This window comes from Pygocentrus nattereri, chromosome 11 (assembly GCF_015220715.1).
Source record: "Pygocentrus nattereri isolate fPygNat1 chromosome 11, fPygNat1.pri, whole genome shotgun sequence".
Classification (NCBI taxonomy): Eukaryota; Metazoa; Chordata; class Actinopteri; order Characiformes; family Serrasalmidae; genus Pygocentrus; species Pygocentrus nattereri.
The window spans coordinates 39,682,132-39,706,430 of record NC_051221.1 but is presented as its reverse complement, the minus strand read 5'-3'; the positions used below and the strand labels follow the sequence as shown (position 1 = coordinate 39,706,430).

At 43.7% G+C, this 24,299-nt stretch overlaps 2 protein-coding genes across 8 annotated transcripts in view; one reads left to right on the top strand and one right to left on the bottom strand.

Moving 5' to 3' along the window:
• snd1 (staphylococcal nuclease and tudor domain containing 1) overlaps positions 1-13,463 on the bottom strand; it is a 163,606-nt gene extending 150,143 nt beyond the window's left edge. The window contains exons 1-9 of the mRNA XM_017706457.2: positions 13,171-13,463; positions 11,341-11,490; positions 11,021-11,141; positions 10,569-10,650; positions 6,636-6,796; positions 5,714-5,805; positions 4,860-5,018; positions 3,868-3,974; positions 3,585-3,675 (exon numbers count right to left, since the gene is read on the bottom strand). Coding sequence (XP_017561946.1) covers positions 3,585-3,675; positions 3,868-3,974; positions 4,860-5,018; positions 5,714-5,805; positions 6,636-6,796; positions 10,569-10,650; positions 11,021-11,141; positions 11,341-11,490; positions 13,171-13,248 — 1,041 coding nt within the window. The 5' untranslated portion in view covers positions 13,249-13,463. The remainder of the gene's footprint in view (positions 1-3,584; positions 3,676-3,867; positions 3,975-4,859; positions 5,019-5,713; positions 5,806-6,635; positions 6,797-10,568; positions 10,651-11,020; positions 11,142-11,340; positions 11,491-13,170) is intronic.
• Positions 13,464-21,656: 8,193 nt separating this feature from the next.
• pax4 (paired box 4) overlaps positions 21,657-24,299 on the top strand; it is a 5,503-nt gene continuing 2,860 nt past the window's right edge. For 2 of the 7 annotated variants that reach the window (XM_017706452.1, XM_017706450.1), the window contains exons 1-4: positions 21,657-21,704; positions 21,820-21,884; positions 23,720-23,844; positions 23,931-24,146. In XM_017706452.1, the coding sequence (XP_017561941.1) occupies positions 21,851-21,884; positions 23,720-23,844; positions 23,931-24,146 (375 nt within the window). In that variant the 5' untranslated portion in view covers positions 21,657-21,704; positions 21,820-21,850. Of the gene's footprint in view, positions 21,705-21,819; positions 22,027-23,715; positions 23,845-23,930; positions 24,147-24,299 lie in introns of all 7 variants that reach the window. The other 5 variants (XM_017706453.2, XM_017706455.2, XM_017706451.2 and 2 more) reach the window with 5 other exon arrangements.

Below are 24,299 nucleotides of genomic sequence, written 5' to 3'. Positions count from 1 at the left end.
AACACCAAGGTCATCTCTCTTTTTATCCCCCTTCTTCCTCTCTCTTTATCTCTCCCTCTCTCAAATCAAATGTGGAGATGAATGTGGATGTTGCTGTAAAATGGCTGGCCAGCACATTTGCTGGTTAATTAGCAGCTGCATATGCAGAGCACTTCACCGCAAGCTGCCAACAGGGACATCCAGCCCAGCTCCGTGACTCACTCTGCCTCTGCAGATCACGGCCTGGCAGGAAGATACTGCCACCCACAGGATAATGCCTGAGCTACGCCTTTCCAGAGTCGGAGTGCAGCTGCTTTTACTATAGCATATCCAGGATGTACTGGCTACAGGGTTGGCACGATCAAAACCAAACAATACAGGCTAAAATACTGTGTGGGCTTTGAAAACGGGCAAATATAAATTAATAATGATTAAAAAAAAAAAAAAAGGTTTCATTCATCCTTTGTTACACCAGCAAACCACAGTGGCATGAAGTAAATCTTTTCCTCTACAGTGTCACATGAAGTTGTTTGAACATACGCACTCACGCAGACTCCCTGGCATACAAACACTATCAAACTACACTCTCTTAGAGCTCAGTGAGAACAGAAGATAGCCGATGCCGATTTACATGCTTTATTCTTGCTGGAATCAGGTAAAATGGGCGAAAAGAAACCTTTTGTGGGTGGCTTTTGGAAGCAAATTGCAAAGTGATACTTTTATATAACCAAAGGCCAATGATAAATGTAAGGGGTCCTGGAGTATGCACAACACTCCAACACTAAGGAAAATTCACAAGCTCTCAAACATACTCGGGTCAACATCTCAAATCACAAAGAACATGAGTAACAGCACAGCAAGAAACGGCCCAACCAGGCACTTACGACCTCAGCAATGCCTTAGACTGGCTCAGTGAAACTTTCGTGCAAGTTGTATAATTTACATGCGTACATGACATGAAGGAATACACACACTTTACCTATATAAGAGAGGTGGGTGGGGGGGTACCAACCTTATATAGTCACTCTACCTTTTAACCCCCAATAAATCATCATCATCTGTTCTTTTTTCTTATCCACCAACGGAGTGAAATCAATGGTTTGAAAGCATGCTTGATGTGATCACATACTGTGTTATCGACATCTTGGCCATTTCATGAAATTTAGCCATTTCAAATTAGTTAAAAGATGCTTTGCATTATGCAAGTCAAGCACAACTTGGTTTCACATCAAATAAAGTTGCAGGAATGTTTCACCATGTAAAGCCAGCCTCAGTAGCATAAAGACTCAAATCAAGCATCATTAAAACTTTTTCAAAAGAAAAACTGCAGCTTCATGTTATCCCTCAGCTCTCCGCCATACCAAATTAGTGGCAGCCACTGCTGTTCTGGCATGCCCAATGAGCTACAGGATGAGCTACAGGACTCCTTGCCTTGCACACTTGGGCACGGAGGGGAGAGGAGGGGCCTATCAGTAGTAATTTAACAGAAGGGTGCTGGGGTCCCGTTAAGTGGAGACATAAGGCTGGCTGCATTAGAATAGGTACAACCAAATAGAACACCCGAGGCCAGCGAGGACTGCGTCACGGCACAGTCAGTTGAGCCAACAGCCTACACAGCGCTACTCAACTAATCACACTGTCGGCGCACCGAAAGGAAGCAGCCATGGTAGAGAGTCTGGTCAAAAGAAAACGAAGGCGGAAAAGGTCAGCTGTTAAAAAGTGTGAGACAGAGCTATAAATGTCAGCGACAGCAGTCATATATAGGTGTTGCTAAAAAGGCTCATCATCTCCTTGATGCATTAAAATGAAGGGAAAAAAAACATTTAGAAGTCAAGAGCTTGGCTGAGGGATCTTGGTTTGAGATTCCCAGGATTCAATCAGTTCTACTTCTTAAACCTTTAGCACCCCCCCCCCCCCTTTTTTTACCGCCATTAAAATACTGTGCCCACTCTACCATGCCGTGAATTTGTGATACTCTATGGTAACACTTACGAGAAAATTGCACCACTGAGGCCTTAGTTAAAGATAACCAGTACACTCCCTGACTTACAGAAGCAGCTCATCTTTAAAATGTATATTTGCTAAAACTGGCCATGGTTTTAGGTAGCTCCAAGCCCACAGGTTGACCCTGTCTGTTGCTTGTTGCCCCTGGCCACAACCTTTCACATTTTGGCCACTTAAAATGCAGTTATTCAAATATATTTTGTGGCTTCTTAAAATATAACTCTACTGTCAGTGCCAGTGCAGACAAAATAAGAATCAGACAATCACAGCCATGAAAAAAATAGAAACTTCAAAGTTGAGTAGAAGAATTAATTTCTGGCTGGTGAAGTGATGTTTTATCAAGCACATCAGTTTCTACAACCATTCTTTGCTGGGAGTTTTTGTACTGAGGCCTTCTTGTTAACTGTAAATACAACCTTTTAATACAAATTTTCATATTTGTCTACCACTGTGTAAGACCTAGACTAGGGGTCACCAATCCTATTCACAAAGGGCCAGTGGAAAATATATATATATATATATATATATATAAAAAAATAAGAGACCTACTCTGCTTGCTAAATATGTTGGGAAATTAGTGTTCGTGCTCCTTTAAGAAGTGTACAGAAACACCTTAGCAGTCAGTTTTTTTCTGTTTACAAGAGAAAGAGGAAGATTCTGGGGCTGACTGCTCGATCTTGTTGCTACAAGCATTACTTACCCCATGGCTCTCTCCCCTTCTACTTATTTTACTTTACATTAGGTTAATCTTGAGTGCATGGAACTGAAAATAATGCAGACATGCTCTGTAAGCTCAACCTGCTTCAGTAAAAAGAAGATAATGAGTCTGGGTATTAACCTGCAGTGGCTAGCTCTAGCCTTAGAACTTTTAGAAACAGAGAAAGGTTTTGCAATACACATCGACAGCCAGGAAACAGGATCAGAAAATGGTATGGTTTACCTTTGCTCTTAAAACGCTGGACTGTTATAAAGCAATTAGGGTACAGCAATAAATTTCCATCTGTTTCTGCTGTAGGTTTCAAAGAGGGTGAAAAATTTGCATAATTTCCTTGTACAGCTTAAGTGTCCTGGTCATTAATAAAATGTAAATTACAACACTACATGGCTTTCCAAAAGCATCTATAACTGAGTTTCAAAGCTACAACCGAAGACACCTTGTTTTATTATGTACTGTGTGGGCACAGCTTTGAAAATTGCTAGCAGTCTGGAGTTTCTCTAACAGGGTGTGTATATACACACACAACCACGAATGGGGTGTGTATGCCACAATCTTTTTTTAACTAGAAAATAGCATGCTAAATGTTGCTAGATATCACTCGGGGCCGGGACACACATCTTACAACTAATACTGCACATAACTAACAACGTTGGTGCCCCCGGTCTAGCTTACAGCCAACTCTTGAACTGCTTCTGTAAATAGAAGAGCATTACCAATGTAAAAGGTCTAGAAGGGTTGGCGTTCAATTCACCAAAATGAAAATGCTTCACGTAGTTTTTAAAATAATTCCAGCCAACTTATTGAGCTGAAGTTAAGGCAGCATAGTTGAGTTAAAGTGTCATTACATTCATTACAAACAAGAAGCCAGCTCATATTAACTCACCTTTGCCACAAACTGTCTGTCCTTCTGATCCAGGTTGGCAGTGGGAGCAACGTAATCTTTCCAGATCCTCACTTTACGCTCTTTAGCTGAGCTGCAGAACAAAGACATCCAGCTATAAATCTTTCCTCTGGGGCACTGTGAAAATGAAAGAACTACTCCATAGAAATGATAGCAGACTTGAGATACTAAAGTTAAAGACTTTATCTACCACTAATCTCAGGTGGCCAGCTGTAAACTTTGATGTCCTAACGGTTTTGATTGGTTATGATTGACATGGACTGACCGCTCTGCTGCCCGCAGTTTCTCTGCCCCCTGGGTGTACACGGCCATAGACCAGTCGACGCAGCGTGCAAAACCCTCCTTTAGCAACAGCTCTGTGATGTTCCCATTCTATACAAAAAAAAACAAAAACAAAAAAAAACATAAGTAATTATAGCCAAATACCAACACAGCAAATGAGCAATTGCCACTGTAACAGTAACAAAGGTAGTTTATTAGATCCTCTTCTGACGCACATGCATAATTAAAAGCGAAGCATTTAAAGACTGGAGCATAGACAGAGAACATCTGGAAAAAGGTAAATGTACATACAAATGAAGAAAAAATTAAAAAGGCTGCAAAAATTAAAGTGTGCCAGGATGCAAGCTGAATAAATGAGTAAGGAAATATGGGGGAGCTGATGGAGGGAAGGTAAGCTTTATGACGTCTTCCCATGGAGCACTAGGCTTCGTAACTAGCAGCTGCTCCTTACAGAGTCAACCACTGCCTTTCAGTGGCAAAATGAGGCAAATGAGGTGCAAGCGCTTAGCCCCAAGACCCACACGGGGACCCCGTGTTAGGCCTAAGAGCACATGTACATTTCCCTTTTATTCCATGGCCACCCAGTTTCAACAACATCAGGGTAAAGTGTGAAATGCCAGGCTGAAAAGAGCCTGTAAAATGCACTGTGTACAGTACTGGCCACTGCTTACAGCACAGAAATTAGATAAAGACTGGCCCTTTGAAAAGGCTAAAGACGAGAGAGAATGGGCAGATGATCTAAAGTGCTGGGGTTGGCTGGAATGTCCTCTCTCAATTTTCCTTTCAACTGCTGTAAGAAAGAGGCCAACTGTTTCTCTTCAACTCTAGACCCTTGTGAATCAATGAAGGTATAGGCTCCTCTTGGTTTCTCTCAAGTTTAATTCCTTATACCATTTTGGAAGTCCACCTTACTGCATGCACCCTGCATAAGCTAATCAATATAAACAATTGGTCAAGTGTAGGTGGTGATCATACCGGGTGAAGGATAGTGCCCAAGATGACCTGGTTAGGGCAAGACTCCAGAATAATCTGCACATCCCTTTGAAGCAGCCGTGATTCCGTGAAGAATTTTGCCTCAGCTGCAAACGGCTCAGGAGTCTCTGTTCCATCAGATTCCCGTTTAAATGATGGGCACTGAGAAAGATGATTGTACACTCAGAAAGTCAAAAACATACATAAACTTGTTACCTCTTAGTTTATATATTACGTATGAAATGGTATATGTATTATGCTGAAAAGGTAGGGTGACCATATACTGACTCTCAAAGAAGAGGACACTGGGGGCAGGAGGGCGTCATGGGACAACGTAGAAAACAAATGTAAAAATGCAATTCGGAATACAATTGCTATCCGATTGAACGTAATCCGATTGGGTAAACCTCTAAATAACGCCTTAAATAGAAGAATAATAGCCGTTTAAAGGCCCAAATCCGATTACACTCCAATCGGAAGGTGCAAGTACCTTCTGCGCATGCGCGTCATAGCGAAAGGTTTATACCGTTCAACATGGCGGAGCAGAAACTGGTCTGCAGAGGAGACTAGGTTTATACTCTGAGCTTTAAAAGACGGCAGGTAGACGGACGTCCAGCTTATGTGTCTCAGAGCACGATGTCTTCCTCTCACCGCTTCCTTTATAAGTACATGTGAAGGACGTTTTTCTGAATCCGTAATCTGATTGTATTCAATAGGATTGGCAAAAATCTGTGCATGTAAACACAGCCATTCTTATGTGAAGATTTAGATAGAACAGAGTCTTTTTGCTGTCACACAACACTGCACAAAAAACGACACAGACATCATGAAGCAAACCATTGCTGTGGAGGACTCACCTTAACTCCAGACAGCATCACTGTGACAAGGTAGTAGTCCGGCAGCAGAAGCGCACGCACAACACTGCCATCTCGAACATGTTCAATAATGGCTGACGATGTGCAAGAGAAATCGGAGAGAGAGCACAAAAGAGAGACAGAATATGAAGTTAAGATGTAACACTATTTTAGAAATTGGGAGAAAATGAGAGGGAAAAAACACAAACAAAAACACACACCAAAAAAAACAAAACAACTGCTTATATTACCCCAAATCCTATTGAACATTAGGCTGAACAATAATGGCAGCCTTGTGGCAACTGCAAACATAACCTGAACTTCTTGTTTTCTCAGTCTTGAAGGGCAGAATACCTTCTGTATTTACAAAACAGGTGACCAGGAAAAAAAAGTACCTTACATTGTACTGATAACTCCCAAAACCTCACCCTATAAATCACTACTCATTCTGCAGTGCAGCCAAATATATTCCCTGAACAGAACACAACCAATTCCTTCAAGCCATTCACTCTCATTTGCAGCATGCCGGCTGGCTGTGCGGTAGAGGTCAACTCTGAACAGGATCCGAGTCGCTATTCAATTTGACAGAGAAATAAGCTCTCTCACATCTGGATGAGGGAACGCAAAAAGGGGAAAAGTGTTGCCAGGAATGACAGTGGTGGAGTGTTGTAAGGGCCAGGGTGCCATTAGGAGTCTAAAATATGAAATATAAAAAGCCTCCTTTAACAAGCATGGCCCAGCTACAGTAGGTACTGCCTTGCTAGTGATGGTAAGCAACATAAGTTTCATTTGGATGTCACACATGCAAGCGCTGCATATTTTTACATATTAAAGGTCAGCTTTTGCAGCGTGTACGCATGTTGTTTATCTGACTCTTAATAGTAGCTTATGACGCAATATTAGGGTTAAACAGCCTATGCCTCACCATTAACTGGTTTCTGGTGCAACGAGTCCACAAAGTTCCGGGGGTTCTCGATGCTGTACTTCAAGTCACGAATTGTGTGTGCTCCTCCACCTTCAGACCAAATGCCTTTCTTAGCAGCCTTCGCTTGGTCTTCCAAATCACAAAGTCTGGCCTGCTCAGGACTGAGATACACACACACACACACACACACACACACACACACACACACACGTCAGATATATTCTCTTTGACACAATTTTAGAACAAAGTTTTAAGTTATAGAAAGCTACTGATTAACCTGTGTTTACAGTAAAAGTTTACTGTCATATCAAAGTGTATTTAAAAACTGACAGCATGAATGATTAAAACATTCTCTGACATTTCAGATCAAATGCCTGCAGTCTGTATCAGAGGATTCTTAACTGGCTTTGGTGTGTTCGGAGTGCCTGGGCCCAGATTGTGAGGCAGCTCACAAAGATCAGGCCCCTTTGAGGACCCGGCAGCTTTTGATAAACTCTTCAAATGCATTAGTTCATTATCAAACCCCAACACATGTTTCAATTAAGTTCATTGTTGTTCAAAAACCCAACATTATCTTGAAGGGGAATTAAGATGTCTGACCACGACAGACTGCCGTCTGAAGATTTTTAATAAGTCCCTATCTGTTTAAGTCTCGTAGGCCCAACTGACAAAGTTGAGAGAGAGAGAGAGAGAGAGAGAGAGAGAGAGAGAGAGAGAGAGAGAGAGAGAGAGAGAGAGAGAGAGAGAGAGAGAAACATGGTTAAGAAAATGAGAAGCAAACTAGTTTTCAAAATGATGATAATAAAAACATATTTAAAGAAGGGATAAAAGACTAAAGTCTATGACACCAAAGTCCTATTCGCTTTTGATCAGACTACCAGATCAATGAGCATAAAGAGAAGTGATGGTGAGACAAGAATCAACAATGAGCTCTGATACAGAGAGGATCCCGCTCTAAATCAATCACTCAAGTTCAAGAGGACTCAGCTTTGGAGTGTCTATTCTCTAAACCCCCCCAAAAGGCCTGAAACAAAAGAAAGCTCCATCACGGCATGATGCAATATTACTCTGATTCAAACATCTCACTCTACAGCAGCAAATTTCTGGCCGCCTACTGCGTATTACATAATCCAAGGAGTAAGCCTTCACTTATGCAGCACATCTGCCGAATCTCACCTTTCAGCTGAAGGAGAGAGAGCAGAGCATAGTAATGCCATCAGCTCCTGGGGGCCCATGCACGGAGCTTAAGACTGTGAAATGCCCCTGTACAAGGTGGCCCACACGTCCAAAATTGTGCATAGGACAGTTAGACTGTTGTTTAGCTGACAACCACACAGGCAGGACAAGAGGACAGAAAAGAGCACGCAGAGAACACGCCAGAGGTGGGAGAGAAAAGGCGCGGGATGGAAAGTTGCGGGTCATTAGACGGACGTACCACTATGTTTTAAATGCGTTTGTTAATTATGCTACAAGTCTACCTGCTGGAAGGAAAACAGACCTTTTAAACAGTTCCATTAGTGTGGAGATGTTGGAAGCTAAATGGCCAATTCTGACCAAATTTAAACTCACACAATAGACAATGTAATGAGAATAGGGTGAAATATCAATTTACATCAAATAACGCATATTAAACACATTACCAGCAAATAATATTGATGAATTAATTGCTGCCAGTATGTGAAGGTGATGCAAATGTTACATTAATACGAAGATGTATCATGTTCCAAAACGAGACTTGGCTTTATATAAATGTATCCCAGTGCTGTGTTTATGTTAGGCATTACCGATATGTAGAAATCAGTGAGCTGGTACTAAAGCAGTTTATCTCGAGCGTAAATCTCAAGATCACACCACCACTGACACCTTCCATTACAATTTCCATTACTGCCACTACAACCTTTAGATTTCAAATGTCATACAGGTAATTACAGCTTCATGCCTATTACACTTTATTGCGGCATGTCACGCATGACGACAGAGGCACTCCTGCCTTAGTGGCATGATATTAACCCTCAAATGACATTTCTAATATCCACAGCCATGTCCAGTACAAGTGCAGAAGTGTGAAAAACTTGGGGAATAAAGAACACAAAGAATAAACTAAATGAGGATCACTATCCAGATGTAGATAACAGCATAACTACCATTATCCATTCCCCAACACCAAAAACTTAAGGCTCAGTTAACCTGGGCTTTTTACCACAATCTACAAAACTATACATCAAAAACGACAGATGCAATCATTTTTATTCAGTGTTTCACACACTGCACTAAATTTAGCACACGAGTAAATATGCTCTCTTTTTAATGAAATGGCTTTTTTAAGTACTGATAACAACATGCTCAGAAATGTTTGTTTGAATTACTGGAAAATAGGACAGTCAGCCAATCATGCTTCAGTATCAGCTGGTCTACAGGTTGTTTCACACACAAAACCCCGACCAGACACTCCTTCAGTTATGCTGATGTGAAAACAACATGGACTATGTCTAACAAAATGGACTAGACAGCAGATGGTGATCGCAGGGACAGATGCATTTTCATTTGAAAGGTGACAAACATCCATGACTAATGTTAATCACTGTAATGTTAATTTAATAATTAACGTTTAATAATAAATGATTGTGTGATTTCAACGGTTCGTATGTCGCATATTCTACACTTTTGTGGTGTCTGCATCATGCTTCTGACAAAACCCTTACCCAAGCTATTTACCGCTGACTACTAGGCTCAAAAGCACAGTGTTAAATTTTACAAAAAATTCCCACTCCTTAATTGACCTGCTAGTTCTGTCTACTGTCCTTTGGAAAATTAAGAGGTCGTTTTAATATTCAGTGTCTGTCTACATTTGTAAACACCTGTTAACTGTGGCCATTCTGCACTGCAGTGTCAGCGCATGACTCAGTTTGCTTTTACACCCCCTCTTAGACTTAGTCACACTGCAGCATCCATAAACATAAGCGTAGGGGCTGAAATAGTGTACTAAACAGTATGTTCTACCTACATATCATTTAATCAAGATAATAGCACAGTGTTAAGAGGTTACTGTGTTGCACAGCAAAGACAAATAGCTGCATCAACTTCACTGGGGCCAGAAAATGAGAGTGGGGTCAACCTTCCTTCACAGCTTCCTGCTCTCTCTCTCTCTCTCTCTCTCTCTCACACACACACACACACACACACACACATCCCACATAATTTAGTTAATCCATAATAGATAACCTACAAATACTTTAACTGTGATACAACGTTGTTTTTCAACAAAAGTAGAGGGATTGGTTTATGACTGGTTCCACTGTTGGTGTTGGGTTGATGGTTAAAGGGGCATTTTGACCTAAACCTTGAATTGAATATGTAATTTGTTGTGTTATCCAGTGTTATGCTGCCTTATATCTCTGCCTCATCAGCTTGAGACAATTCATAATTTTGCAATTTTGCAGTGTTCTCTCACTAAAACACCCAGCTTGCATTATATGTAAATACATCATATAGCTATTGCGAATCTCTGTGGTATCATCCAATGCTGACTGCTAGCCTATCCACTGATCTATAGGGTAATAAATACAACCAAGCTGGGATTAGTGTAACTCTTAGCCTGGTATCCGTGAAGAAGACAGTGATTCTATCCTAAGCACAAAAAGTGCACCGGAGAAAAGCAGCCAGGAACCCTGAAAAGCTTTTAGCTTGTTGATTTTCTCATCCATTCCTTTCTTTGTAATGATTTGAAGACAGTTATAGCAGTTATGCAGCTACATAACTGTATTCAGCTTCGTAGCTGTAACCCCAATCTTTCTGCATTCACCAGCTTATAGAAAAAGAACCCAAATCAAAACAGCCTGGCTGAAAAGTGGCTCACAGAAGTTAGTCTTTTTTTGACGCTTTCTTTCTTTGAGTACATCCATTCAGACACCACGACAAATACGCAATTCTTACTTGGTGCCTCTGATGCCCTCTCTGCGGACTGTGGCAAGTCCCTCTGCAACCAGCGACTCTGCAATGTTCTCTCCTGATGAGTCTGAGGACAGAAACAACAAAAAGGGACACTGTTAGAACCGAGAAAACCATGAATGAAGTCCGACACTTCTGAACTTGATCTAGCACACTTTGAGTAAATACAACGTGCTGCACAAACAAATCAGATCAATGATGCACAACAACCGCTCCTTAACATGCTAATGTAGAACCAAATCTTGCCTTTAGTCACCTAATTAATATGATTTTATGGGTCTGGTGATCCTAGGTTAGAACCATGTTTAATTCTGAGTTCATGGCAACTTAAGCTCTGCTCTAAAGCAATACTCCATATGCTCTTTCACACATACAAGGAAATCATCAAGCATCATAGAAATCATCAGGAAGCATCATATAAAAACAAAAAGACTGACCCTTTCCCAGGTATACCATGCCATATTCCCTTCCCTGCTGGGTTTTGATCTCCACAGTGAAGCACACCTCTTTCCCAATCATCTTTTTGCGTAGGAACTCACGAGCCTGGAATGCCCAGGGCTGTAAAAAAAACAAAAAACAACAACACACACACACGGATCTCAGGCTTCATTCATAACACCCACTGGCCACAAGAGAGAGCTACCCAGTAATTTATTAACTTGCAGTGCTGTCCATTAACAGCTCAAAAGCTTTAAAACGTGCAATCTGCTTCACAAAACCGACAGAAATTGGATTTAAAATACTTGCTGAAACCCACCTCATCGGGTGTGTCCTTGGTTTCAGGCTGGTTCTGGGTGGCTCGGCGTGCAAGGGCACCAGCACGCACATTGCTGAGGTTGATCTGTCGCTCTGGAGGAGGTCCGCCTCTCGGTTGGCCTCTTACGATGATTGCACATCCAGACAGGACCTGAAAGAAATCCAGAAGAAATAATTTTACCATGACTTCTGCCAATTACAGACCACTGAAACATAAAAACACTGAAAAAAAACCAATGCATCTGAGCCTCATCTTGGCAACCAGATCTCTGTGAGTAAATGAACTAAAAAGATCTTAAAGATACGAAGCCTAAACTGTGCCAGTTTCAAAAAGCAGCAAGTCAACAGAGACAAAGCATGGATGAACTCATTACGCATGTTATATAGACACACAGGATGCACGCCGAGGACTTGTTGGCCTTCCAGGGATTAATTTATGGGTCAGGCCTCCTTGCAGATGTGCAGTCAAGGTAGTATGACAGCACTTTCCCTTTGTATTTAGTGTAGACAAGAAACCATTCATCCAAATATACATCAGAGGAGGCACAATGCTGTCACTATTACCCACAGACATGCATAGCACAGTACCTGCTGCACAGCCCAAGGCAACAAGTCAGTCTTCTAGAGAAGTTTCTCTGAAAAAGTCTCAATTCACCTGGGAAACCCTTCGCCTTAAAATCTGGAAGGAGGGCCTGAAGTTTTAGAGGTTTTTTTTAAGTCATCCAAATATCCTCCACTTTCACAACGCTCAAATCAAATCTCTGCAACTGGAGAACATGAGAGCGTGGAATGGGTCCGTTTACCAAGCCACAAATGCTACACCGACTTTAAAAGCGTGAAGTGTTTTGAACACAACGTCCGTCTTAAAATTATTGTTTCATTTTCCTCATTTATCCCACGTTGTAGAGCAGAGCTCCCGGCTAACTGGCTCACTCAGCTGACAGGAACCACCGGGCCAAAGATCTGCCGCTAAAAGCTACGTGTCAGTTTCTCGGAGCAGATTAGGATCAACGTCTGGCAAAGTAAACATTCAACACTAAAACGTCCTACGTGGGGCACGGAACTCCAGCTCAACGGTAAACCAGCGTTCAGCGGCTAAAGCGGTCCTACGCTTACTTAACCTAAACACTGACACAGAACCGAACCCCCAGCCTGAACTGACAACCTGCACATAACGTTGAGGCGCGGCGTACCGCCGTTAGCTCACTAAGCTAACTGTCTTCGGACAAACTCTAACGGTCCCTCGTTCGAACACGAGCGCGAGCCGAGATTCAAATTTCTTCCAACCGTTTTTCCCCCTGAACTGCTCCAGCCGCGCGTTGACCCGAAAACAGCAAACTACACAGGGCTGCGATTAACGTTACACGTTAACCACCGTATTAAAGTTACACTTAACGACCCTGTTAGCTCACACCAATACAGCCCGGAGCGCCGCCGGCAGGGAAACACGAAGCAGCTGGCGCCGCTTCTGGACCCAAGTTCGAGATTAAATCCGAACTTCGGGAAGACGCTCGGTTCAAAAGCCAGAAGACGCTCAGTGCTGGAAAGCAGTGTTTTGGTTCTGGTTCGTTTACCAAACAACTTAAAAACTACTGAGGCGAGGGAGCTGCGCTGTCTAGGTTAATTAGCCACGCGGCTAACGGAACTTCTCCGAACTGGCGTTCACCGCTCGGGCGCGCAGGGGACGTATGAGCGCTGCGAGCGGACGCTGGCCGGCTAGAAGGAAAGGGGTGTAAGGCTGCTAAGCTGAAACGTGGCTCGCTGTAAAGAAACTTGATAGGCGCTGCGCTGCGGGCGGGCGGGCGCTGCTCCGCGCCGCTCTCTGTCCTACCATCTTCACTATTCCTCTCTGCAGCGCCGGAGCCGCAGACGGGCTGGACTGAGCCGGGCCAGATACGGGAGTCGCCATGTCCGCGGGGCTGAAGGAGTCCGTTCAGGGGGTTGATGGAGCAGGCGTGGACGCGAGGGTCTGCGGAGAGTGTTTTAGTCAAAAGAGAGAGGAAAGAGGCTGAACACGGCGGATCACGCTCGCTTAACCGGAACCATGCGAGGGGTGTACGCGTCGGAGAGAATCGCTTCCTGAGTGACAGCGGCCAAAGCGTGGAGCGCATAGAGCGCTTTCGCAGTGACGTAGGCAGGACGGAGCGAACACATCCGGGTAGGGGGACGGTGCGACACGTCAGCACAGATTTAAAAGTGGAAAGTGCCCTGGCGCCGCAGGAGGAGTGGGGGGAAGAAGGGGGGGTGATGTGAGGGGGGGGCGTGTAACGAAAAGCTGGGAACTGATTCATCCAATGAGCAAGAAAACCTAAGCCAAAAGTCATAAATGTCCTATAGGATTTTCCCGTTGGAAAGAGATGCCTTATGGATTAAAGATGAATTCCAACGCATTTTCCATTTTTTTTTCCATAAGTCCGTCGTTGCAACGTAAGCAGTCGTTTAGAGTGGTTTGGTGTGAAATTGTACATTGTAGGGAAACGCAGTTATTGACAGTGGTGGAGAGTAACTGAGTAAATGTAATTAGTTTCTGTACTTAAGTAGTTTTTTTTTTGTGTATCTGTACTTTACTTAATTTTTTCCATTCTGGGCGACTTTTTCCTTTCACTCCACTACATTTCAGTCCAATATCCGACTTTTTCCTCCTACATTTTGAGAAATCTGTCGTTCCTTTTGGTTTCTGTGTGTATAAAAACGTAACATGTCAAAACGAAAGAAGCGCAAAGCCAGAGCACCAATCAGGGCCCAGCGGTCACTTTGTTTAGAGCTGGTTTTGACCTGTTGGTCATACCGACCCAGTGCAGCACGCGGTTCAACGTCAGCGCAGCAGCGTAAAACTTTGGGAGAGTCTGTTCAACATAAATGATGAACTAACATAACTTTGTGTAAATAGAGCTCAATATAGAAATATGTCCACATATGCAGTCGAGACTGACGCGGCTTTTTTCTGAATTTCTACAAACACCATTTCATTTTATAGTAAATGAGTTTGGGCTGGTTTATGTTTATGAACAGACGGCTACAGATCAACATAGTAAAGGAGCTCATCTGTGATCCTGAGTTTAAAGCCAGTTTTTATTCAACTTAAACTTGGAACTAAGTTGTAAATAAATCTGAAACTGAAACTTTGCTTGTGTGTAAAAAGTGATTTCAGAGCCACTCGGTTCTCCCTGATGGAAACTGTTTACCTTCAGTGTTTTGTGCTTCTGATCATTTTAATAGACGTCAGCGTCACTAATTAATGACGTTCTATTAAAAGACTGGTTTACCAAGAGAGACGCTGGAGGACTTTCACCTGAAATGAGTTCATGAAGCCAGTCTGGTTATAAAAATGATATCAGGACATCAGAGCCAGAATTACTCTTTTAGTACTTTTACTTTATACTTAAGTACATTTGAAGGGAAATACTTTAGTACTTCTTTTACTCAAGTTGAGGTCTAAAGGGAGGAACTTCTACTTTTACTGGAGTAATATTTTACCTTGGGTGTCTCTAACTCAACTACATGATTTGTGTTCTTCGTCCAGCTCTGGTTATTGACTTAGTTTACTTTACAGTGGCAGTGATATAGCCATTTTACTTCATATGCAAAACCAATAGTGAACCTATGCATCTCTTCTAAGTTGTTAAATGTGTTATTTATGATAGTGAATTAGTGGAAAATCTGAAAGAAAGAAAAAGTTTTGGGGGACTATTTTACATTACAATGCCCTGCGTGTGCACCTCCGGCTTAAGATAAATTAACGACATGTTTTAGGCCACAACCTACTGTAAAACAATGTCTCAGACATCAGGCAGTGTATTCATAACCATTTTGTGTAATAACGTTTTTTTGAGGCCTTCAGAGGCCTTGAACTCTTCAAACGTCTGTTTCTAATCACCACCACTGTGAATGATTCGGACTCAGCAAGTTCCTCTGGAACAGTCTGAATGACTTTGTTTACATTTTAACCATTTGATAATAATGAAAACATTATAAATTGGTTCCCTTTTTTTGTTACCTCACTATAAGTGAGTAATCCAACTTCTAGTTTATATGATCTCGAGCTGACGCTGAAGAAATGTAATAACAGCTTTATAAATGAACCTAAAGCCAATAAGTTTTAGTTCAACCCTGGATCTGAGCAAGAGATACATTTATTTGTCAGATAGATAAAGTTTAAGACTTTAGGCCTTTTGTGTGTGTGTGTGTGCTATAAGACAGTCCTGACGTTTGGCTTGGTCATCCCTGTAATCTCATTTACGCCCATACAATGTGAGTTAATCAGTTCATGACATCTAAGCCCCAAAGGAGTTTCAGAACCCTGCATTTCCTCAGATATCACAGCTACTACACTCCGCACATGGCAGGACCGGCATTTTGCACAGAAATGTATAAAAGTGCAGTTAACTGATTATTCAGGGTGTATCCTGCCTTCCGCCCGAAGACTGCTGGGATAGGCTCCAGCACCCCCCCGCGACCCTGACGGAGAAGCGGCTTAGAAAATGGATGGATGGATGGATGGATGTATTTTGCAGTGCCCTCTATGTGCATTGACTTCAACAGCTCCAGAAGGCACTCTATTGGCCAGCATAACAGACCTAGATTAAACATAAGACTGGATTAAACAGCGTTTTAATGAAGAAACGCCATTGGCATTGCAGATCAGATCGAGATGTTTTGTCCGTTTCCATGAAAACCAGCCTTATAGCAGTGTGCGAGTCACGTTCAGAGTCCCAGTCAGCCGTTATCATTGCTATCCACCAGATGGCGCCATTTGTCCAAATGTTAATAACGTTTCGCACAAGAATCCCATTTCATCCTTCTGTCCTGTCACGTTTCAGGTAAACTGGTGATGCGTGTCTAATTTGATTTTCTCATCTTTCTATTACTTCAACTTTCCAGGGCATATTTGTAGCTTTTCATGACTTTTAAAGTAGAAATGAATAAATAAAAGCCTGGACAGTGTGTGCAGAATCAAAGTGACGTAAATAGCTGTGATGTATTATGTTCCTGCTGCAACATGGTGCAGTTAAGATTAAGAACCTTATTAGTCCCACAAACAGGGAAATTCCACCTCCGTATTTAACCCATCCGTGAAGTGAGCACACACACACTAGGGGGCAGTGAGCACACTTGGCTGGAGCGGTGGGCAGCCCTATCCACAGTGCCTGGGGAGCAGTTGGGGGTTAGGTGTCTTGCTCAAGGACACCTCAGTCATGCGCTGTCTGTTCTGGGGATCGAACCAGCGGTCTTCCGGTCACGAGGCTGGTTCTCTAACCACAAGGCTGGTTCCTGGTTCCCTAGCCTCCAGCCTACGACTGCCCCCTGGTCCCTGATTAAAGGTCCTGGAGATGTACTCTTGAGGGTGTCACCTCAGCGATACAGTTTGCGGTTATGCATTTGGAGAACTGTGAGAGCGGAAACTTTGGGAACACCAGGATCTTACTTATTGCGCGCTCCAATCAAGAACGCCAGTCAGATTTAGGCGCACGCTCAGGGTCCTGTCAAGTTACACAGTGAAGGTTCACAGCCCAGACAAATGGCGTTTTGTTGCGTTTCTATGTGAAAATGAGTTTTACAGATCCTCTATATGAGTCTCACTTTCCCACACATTACACTTTGGTGCACAATTTATATTTATTCGCTGAGTTTAAAAGCATAACATATGAAATGTGCCATAACTTTTGCACAGGCACATTTTAATTTTTTTTAAACATAAATTGTGTGTTACAAATATAACTGTTCTATTTAGAGGACGTGCGACGTATTGTCACTTAGCTGGGTGAGTAGCTGGGGGCAGTCGTGGGCTGGAGGTCAGGGAACTGGCCCTGTGACCGGAAGGTTGCCAGTTTAATCCCCAGTGCCGACAGTCCATGACTGAGGTGTCCTTAAGCAAGACACCTAACTGCTCCCCGGGCGCCGTGGATAGGGCTGCCCACCGCTCCGTCTGTGTGTGTGTGTGTGTGTGTGTGTGTGTGGTGTTTCACTGCAGGGATGGGTTAAATGCGGAGGTGGAATTTCCCCGTCTGTGGGATTAAAATAGTATCACTTCACTTAAAAACATCTAACCGTGTCGTTTGACCAGGGGCGCACAAACAAAGGCCGGTCTCACCAAGTCGGCCAACACCCCTCTACTCAGACTACCAATGAGCCCTACGCTTTTAGGGTTCTTGAGAAGCAGCGCAGAGTGGCCACGTGGAGTCACCTACACCCAAAGTCACGGCGTAGAATTAAAGCAGTGTCATAGCAAAGCGCCCGGCCATCTCTGGCTCGTCTAAAGAAAAGAGCCGGTGCGTCTCTGCGCGTTTGGAGACGTTTTACTACACTCTCAGCTCCGGATTCTGAAGCCACATGGAGGTCGATAAGCCAAGAATGGCTACGTTTTCTTGCGTTACGCTACATGGAGAACACGGTGTGCGTAACTCGTCTAGATCCCCTAATACACTATTTGGAGTCCCAAATGGCTCCATGCTCCCTACGTAGTGCACTGCGTAGGCCAGGAAACTGGATTCTGCGCACAAATAGTGCCTTAAATGTTAGATAAGGAACCGTGTAGCTTATGGCTAAATATAAGTGGCTTTCTGTTGGACATATAATGTAGTAATATGATGTGGACGCCCTTATTTCATGACCTACATAGCGCACCACATAGAGAGCCATTTAAAGCCTGGCCTGTGGTCGAGTGTTGACGGGTAGCCTGGCCGTGCGAATCAACGGCTAATCAGTATCAGTCCCAGACGTGTTACCATGAAGACAGGCGGCTTCTCTGTTTACGTTTTTTTTTAATGTGTAAGTGTTTAAGGAGTGCGGCTGCGGTTCCAGAACAGGCGCGGGGAGCTGAAAGTGCGGGGTCTGAACACGCGGCGCTGCATTTGGACACTGGTGTGGGGGCGTTTGGAGAGCTGTTTACGCGAGTAGAATGCGACTTTACAACCCCCCCGACTAAGACCACCAGGCTGAAAAATGAACTCCTCAGACGCCATAAAACATTTCTGCCGCGTTGCATCTCCGACCAGACCTGGCGTCTTTACTCACGCCAGACTGGCACGACGAGTGCCCAACGCCCCGAAGCTGCTTTGCGCACCGACGAGGCTTCACAAGCCTTTTATCCCCGCGAACTGCAAACGACTTTACAAACTCGCTTTACCCCGATAAGATCTCCAGCAAAGCGCGTCACATACTGTGTCTTATTTCTGTGGAAGGCAGCTGAAGGAACAGCTATAAATACCCCGGCTTTCCTTCTCGTTGGCAAGGAGATGCTGGCGCTCAGAGCAGCCGCCCCCTCTGAGTCCACGCTCAGACATATGACTGCGCTGTAAGCAGGAGTTAATGTGTAATTGGGGCCATATGGCATTTTAAATTCCAACCTTTATTCTCTCAGTCTTCGATCTGTGTGGATTTACCTAATGATGCCCAATTAGTCATTAAACAGCACCCAAATACGAGGCTGGTGTGGATTCTCTCTCGCTAATATTTGCTCTCCAAATATTTCCTCTGAAACGTTTACAGCGCATTTTATCTGCTGGGCTGGACAAGGGACATCTGTGAGGTCTTTTACGCCTCCGTATTTTCTCTAAATAAAAAAAAAAAACACAATTGTTCCACTCTCGCCCCCCTCCGGCTCTTATTTGCTCATGCTTGAAAGAAAATGTAATAAAAGAGGGCCGGATGATGGATTTATGATTTATCAAAAGCACTTTACCATATGGCAGTCGTCTTTAGAACAGATTTTCAAATGTTTGTTTAAAAAAAAAAAAAAAAAAAAAAAAAAAAAGAAGAAGAAGAAACTCCATCCTGCGCCCAGCTGAGCCCTGCTACGTAAGGATGCTGGGGTCACGTGACCGCCTGCAGGCCTGTCTGAAGTTCACAGTATTTGAATTTATTGATTTTATTTTATTTAGCGACCCACACTTTATTGAATACACCTCCTTCTGTCTACACTCTGTGTCCGTGTTATGAGTTCCACGCTTTGTAGTTCTACAGTTACAGACTGTCGTCCATCTGTTATACTTGGTTAGCCCCCTTTACTCTCAGCGGCCGTGACCCCCACAGAGGAGCATTCTCAGCACTGCAGTGTCACTGACGTGGTGGTGGTGTGTTAGTGTGCGTTGTGCTGGTGTGAGTGGATCAGACACAGCAGTGCTGCTGGAGTTTTTAAACACTGTGTCCACTCACTGTCCACTCTATTAGACACTCCTACCTTGTAGATGTAAAGTCAGAGACGACAGCTCATCTGCTGCTGCACAGTTTGTGCTGGTCGTCCTCTAGTCCTTCATCAGTGGTCTCAGGACGCTGTCGGCTGGATATTTTTGGTTGGTGGACTGTTCTCAGTCCAGCTTTGACCGTGAGTTGTTTAAAGAACTCCGCTGTGTCTGATCCACTCGTACCAGCACAGCACATGTTCAGAGCTCATCCTGCAACTTCAGAGATACCGTCCAAGGTCTTGTCCTGGCTAAAAATACAAAATGCATGCAACTGAACGTTGAATAGACAGGTGATGGCCCAGCTGACCAATGCAAAGCATGAACTGTACATAACTGTTTTTTTAGCTGTACTTCATTTAAATTATTGCAAAATCAGCCCAAGCCTCAAAAATTAGTTCCTTAGGCACCGTCAGCATTTCTGCTGTATTACGTCTTGGAACAAAACAGACATGTTTATTCATGCCAGTCTGGCGTCCAGGACTCCAAACAGCTTTGTGCACCAGCGAGGTCGCTGCCAGTAACAGTGCAGAGGAGCATTTCAAGTAACAGAAGAAAGAGCCCATTAGACACAAAGCTGTGAGAGCCTTTATGGTTGTTTCCAGAGTTTACTTGGTTTTATTTGCCCAGATTTACCCAAACCTGTTCCGTTACGCAAGGTTCCAACTCATGTACAGTAATAGTGAGTAGTGAAAATAAGTTCCTATTGGTTGAATTGAATGATCAAACCATGAACATGAAGCCAGAGCTTTTATTTAATGTGTTTAGATGGAACTAGCATTTGAGTTGATTCATCCTGCTGCTTCTATCATCATTCACATCCCCAGTGAAGTCAGTTACATATCAGTCATGCAGGAACATCCCATGTCGACGTCTCCCTTAGGATCATTTACTGTCTCGTCCGTGCTTTCTCCACACTTTTCCCTTTTCAGTGCTTTTAAAAAGGGATATCTTCATCCTGTTTTCATGTTTAAATGGTTCTGAAATGGTTCTTCAGGTTGATGGAGAATGTGTTATATATGGTTCTATATGGACCCTTTTGTTGAACATGTTTCTATGTTTCTTCTGCTGTTACAGGCCTGACACTGTAACAGTGTAAGAACCATTTCACCATTCCGAGAACCATTTAAGCATGGAATGGTTCTAAATAGATCCAATCCCTTTACTAAAGAACCGTGAGGAACCGTATTTTGTAAGTATTTCTGAAAGACGCTATCTAAAAATATGAGCTGACCTTTCTTTACCTTGGTCTCATATTTATTTCTCTTTAAAAGGCAAATTTCATGGTGATACAAATAATCTGAAGTTAATGGATTTGAAGGGCATTATTATGTGATGTGAGCGTTAAGGTTAAGGAGCGTGCGTGTCGTTCACACCGCGCTGTGTGGATCCTTTACTTCCATTCACTGATTCACTTCAATTCTGTCTGTCTGTCTGCCCTGCGATGTCCAGGGTGTATCCTGCCTTCCACCTGATGACCACTGAGATGGGCTCCAGCACCCCCTGCAACCCAGAAGGATAAGCAGCTTAGAAAGTGTGCGTGTGTGTGTGTGTGTGTCAGTGTGTGTGTACAAATGTATTTGTAGAGCTTTTTACAACTGATGTCATCACAAAGCAGCTTCACAGTATTCCAGAAAAGACAAACTTTTAACAAGAATATAAACCCCCCAGGTGAGCAAGCCAGGGGCGACAGTGGCAAGGAGAACCTCCCTCAGAACTGAGGAAGAACCCTTGGGAGGAACCAGACTCACCAGGGGGGTCCCATCCTCCTCTGGTCAGACTACCTACAAGTGATTATACTACTAATATTAATAGCAGTAGTATTAGTAGTAGTAACAGCCAGGAGTCTATGAGAACATCAGTGTAGGGTGGGCAGCTAGTCCAAGGCAGGTGGCGGTAGCTGGGGCGTGGGCAGCTGGTCTGAAGCGGGTAGCAGGAGAGCTGGACAGTCAGTCGTCCTTCAGTGTCCGGCCGGACATGTGGGCGGTCGTATACTCGGAAAAACAGGGAGTGTGAACATTTCCGTTTGCTCGCGCTTGTTAGGTGAACTCGTTCATCCGTTATTCGGGCTCCCTCTCAGCCAATCCGCGCGCACCACGTCACAGCGACGAGCGCGCACCGCTGTATTTGAGGAGCCGCGCGCACAGAGCCGCGCTGGCTGGAGGCGCACGGGGGACGTGGTCGAGTGAGTAAATGACTTCATCTCTATTCCACAGCATCGTAAAGCCGCGCTTGTTTGTTCGTGATAAACGAATGAATGTAGAGACTTTGGGGGGAAAACAGTGTTTCGTTCCATGCAGGAAACTCGGAGCGCGCGACCGGCCTGCGGGGATGTGCGGCGCTGCTGCTGGTCTGACGGGCGAAGGTCAGCGCTGCGTTCATTCCTCTGACCTGACGAGACCGCGATAAACACGTCACAGCAGGTCACTGAACCCTAAGATCCGTTTCAGCCGCTTTTATCCGGCTGTTGCAGAAAAGAGCACTCATGCAACCAAACGCTGAGTCAGGTAGTTTCTGTGATACTTCACTGAGTCATGTGTTCTTAACGAAGTAAGGTAAATCACACTAAAGTGCTGGGAGTGAAATTACTGGACTGGGTGTTTTTTATGTATTACCCCAAAATAAAAAGCTTAAAATGTTACATCAAATGGTGACAGGCAGCGGAGTTGAGTCATATGCTTATGTTTTACTTGTAATCGGAATAGGAGAAGAACAAGGTTAACAGGTGTAAGAGCGTAGTACCATTAAGCTATTATTGTGCTGCTGGGCTAGAATACACGGTAACTTGGTCTTACATCCAGGAGAAGTACGGCTAGGCAGTTACGCATAAGATATACCCACACACCGTGGAGGAAAGACAACATGAAGAGAGTAAAACGGGGGGGTAGGGGGTGGTGGGTAGGGGGTGGGGGGTGGGTGCTGGGGGGTTCGGGGGTGATCCTGGCTGGTACAGAGGGGGCATCAGTGACGTGCTGATCACCAGGCTTTCACTACACGAAATCACGCGCTGCTGGTGGAATTTAACGATTCATGCAGGAGTTGGACTGCGGCAGTAAATCGGGAGCCAAACGTGTGGCCTTCTAACTGTATTCTTCTCACATACACTGTAAACGTGGCTGTCAGATCAACCTGAAAATGACTTCATGTGATTTAAAACTAGTCCATTTACTTGTTACCACAGGAAGTCATGTTTAAGGTTGATCTGATGAGCCATTTTTACAGTGTAACAATAACAAACACTTCAAAGTTTCACTTAAACATCTAAACCAAACAAAATCTTTTTACAGATTTGTTTGAGTAGTTGGTTTCTAGTGGGGTGTAAGGCTCCTTGAGGAAGCGTCTGGTTCACTTCGGCTGAAATTGGAATTAATAGGATATTTACGGTACTGTGCAGAAACACCTGGAGAACACAGAAGCGCACAAACACCTGGAGAACACAGAAGCGCACAAACACCTGGAGAACACAGAAGCGCACAAACACCTGGAGAAATCGTTTTCAAAAAGCCGTTTATCTGAGAGTTAAGCATTTATGCTCAGAAAAACGCCGTCATTACAATCAATACAAATGATATTTTTGCATTAAGCGGTGACTTTATGTATATCACTGTGTTCAGGGGACCGTTTCCAAGCCCAGTATGATGAGCGGTTATCATCTAGTACCTGGTTTAGCTGGTCAGCCCTTTATTCATTGAAATTAATTTAATTTGAGAGTGGTGGTGGCGGACTTGACCACATCTCTGTGATGGCTGGGGGTATCACGAAGGGGTCTGGAACCTAACCTTTGTTCTCAAACTAGTTCCCAATAATATCAACAATTTTCTCAAGCAAGAATTTTATGTTGCTTTTTTTTTTTTTTTTTGCAGTCATAATTATTTGAATGTATTGTAACTGGACATGGTGTTTTATATGCAGAAATGCAAATGTTGCCAAAATAAAGGGTTTTAACAGCTTGCTTGGGTGTCTAAGACTTTTACAGAGTGTCGTATATCGTTTTGAATCCAATCCAAAGAAATCCAAAGAAAATCTGTAAACAGGAACATTAAATTGAAAAATAAAAAGTGGTTTTGGTGGGAAATTGCCGATGGCCTGTTATATGTGTCCCATTTTACCATAACTGACTGTCTTATCTTGCTTCACATCTTATAATCTCTGAACCGGTTCTACATTTTATACCAAATGGTTTTTCTTTTCTTGAGTAAGGCAGCTTGAATCAGCTCGGAGGGAGATTTCTGAATGGACGCCCTCTGCCTGCGCACACAAGGAGGATGGTGATCAGTCTAGCGTCAGAGGGCATGCGCCCGTGCCACATCTCCAGAATCCTGAAGGTAGGAGCAGTGTTCACAGAGAACCTTATGCTTATGGAACCATCGTTAGTTTAATGCTGAAACAGTGAACACAATGCAATGTGCAGGTGTCCAGTGGCTGCGTTAGCAAGATACTGCACTGGTACCGGCGCACTGGCCTCACGGGCCCCAAAGCAACAGGAGGCAGCAGACCACGGCTCCTCACGCCTCACGTTATCTCTACCATAGCACACTACAAGCGCGCCAGCCCGTCATTGTTTGCCTGGGAAATCCGTGAGAAGCTCTCAGCCGAGCGCGTTTGCAGCGCTGATAAAGTTCCTAGCGTGAGTCACATGCTGTTGTAATAAGTTTCTATGGGACTGATAAATGACGTGTTTACTGACTCTTTTGGTTGTCCGTGCGAGTCTGTTTAGACCTAAATGAACTTAAATGAATAATTCAACACTGGTTGTTTTACTGTGTGGTGGGAAATTGTT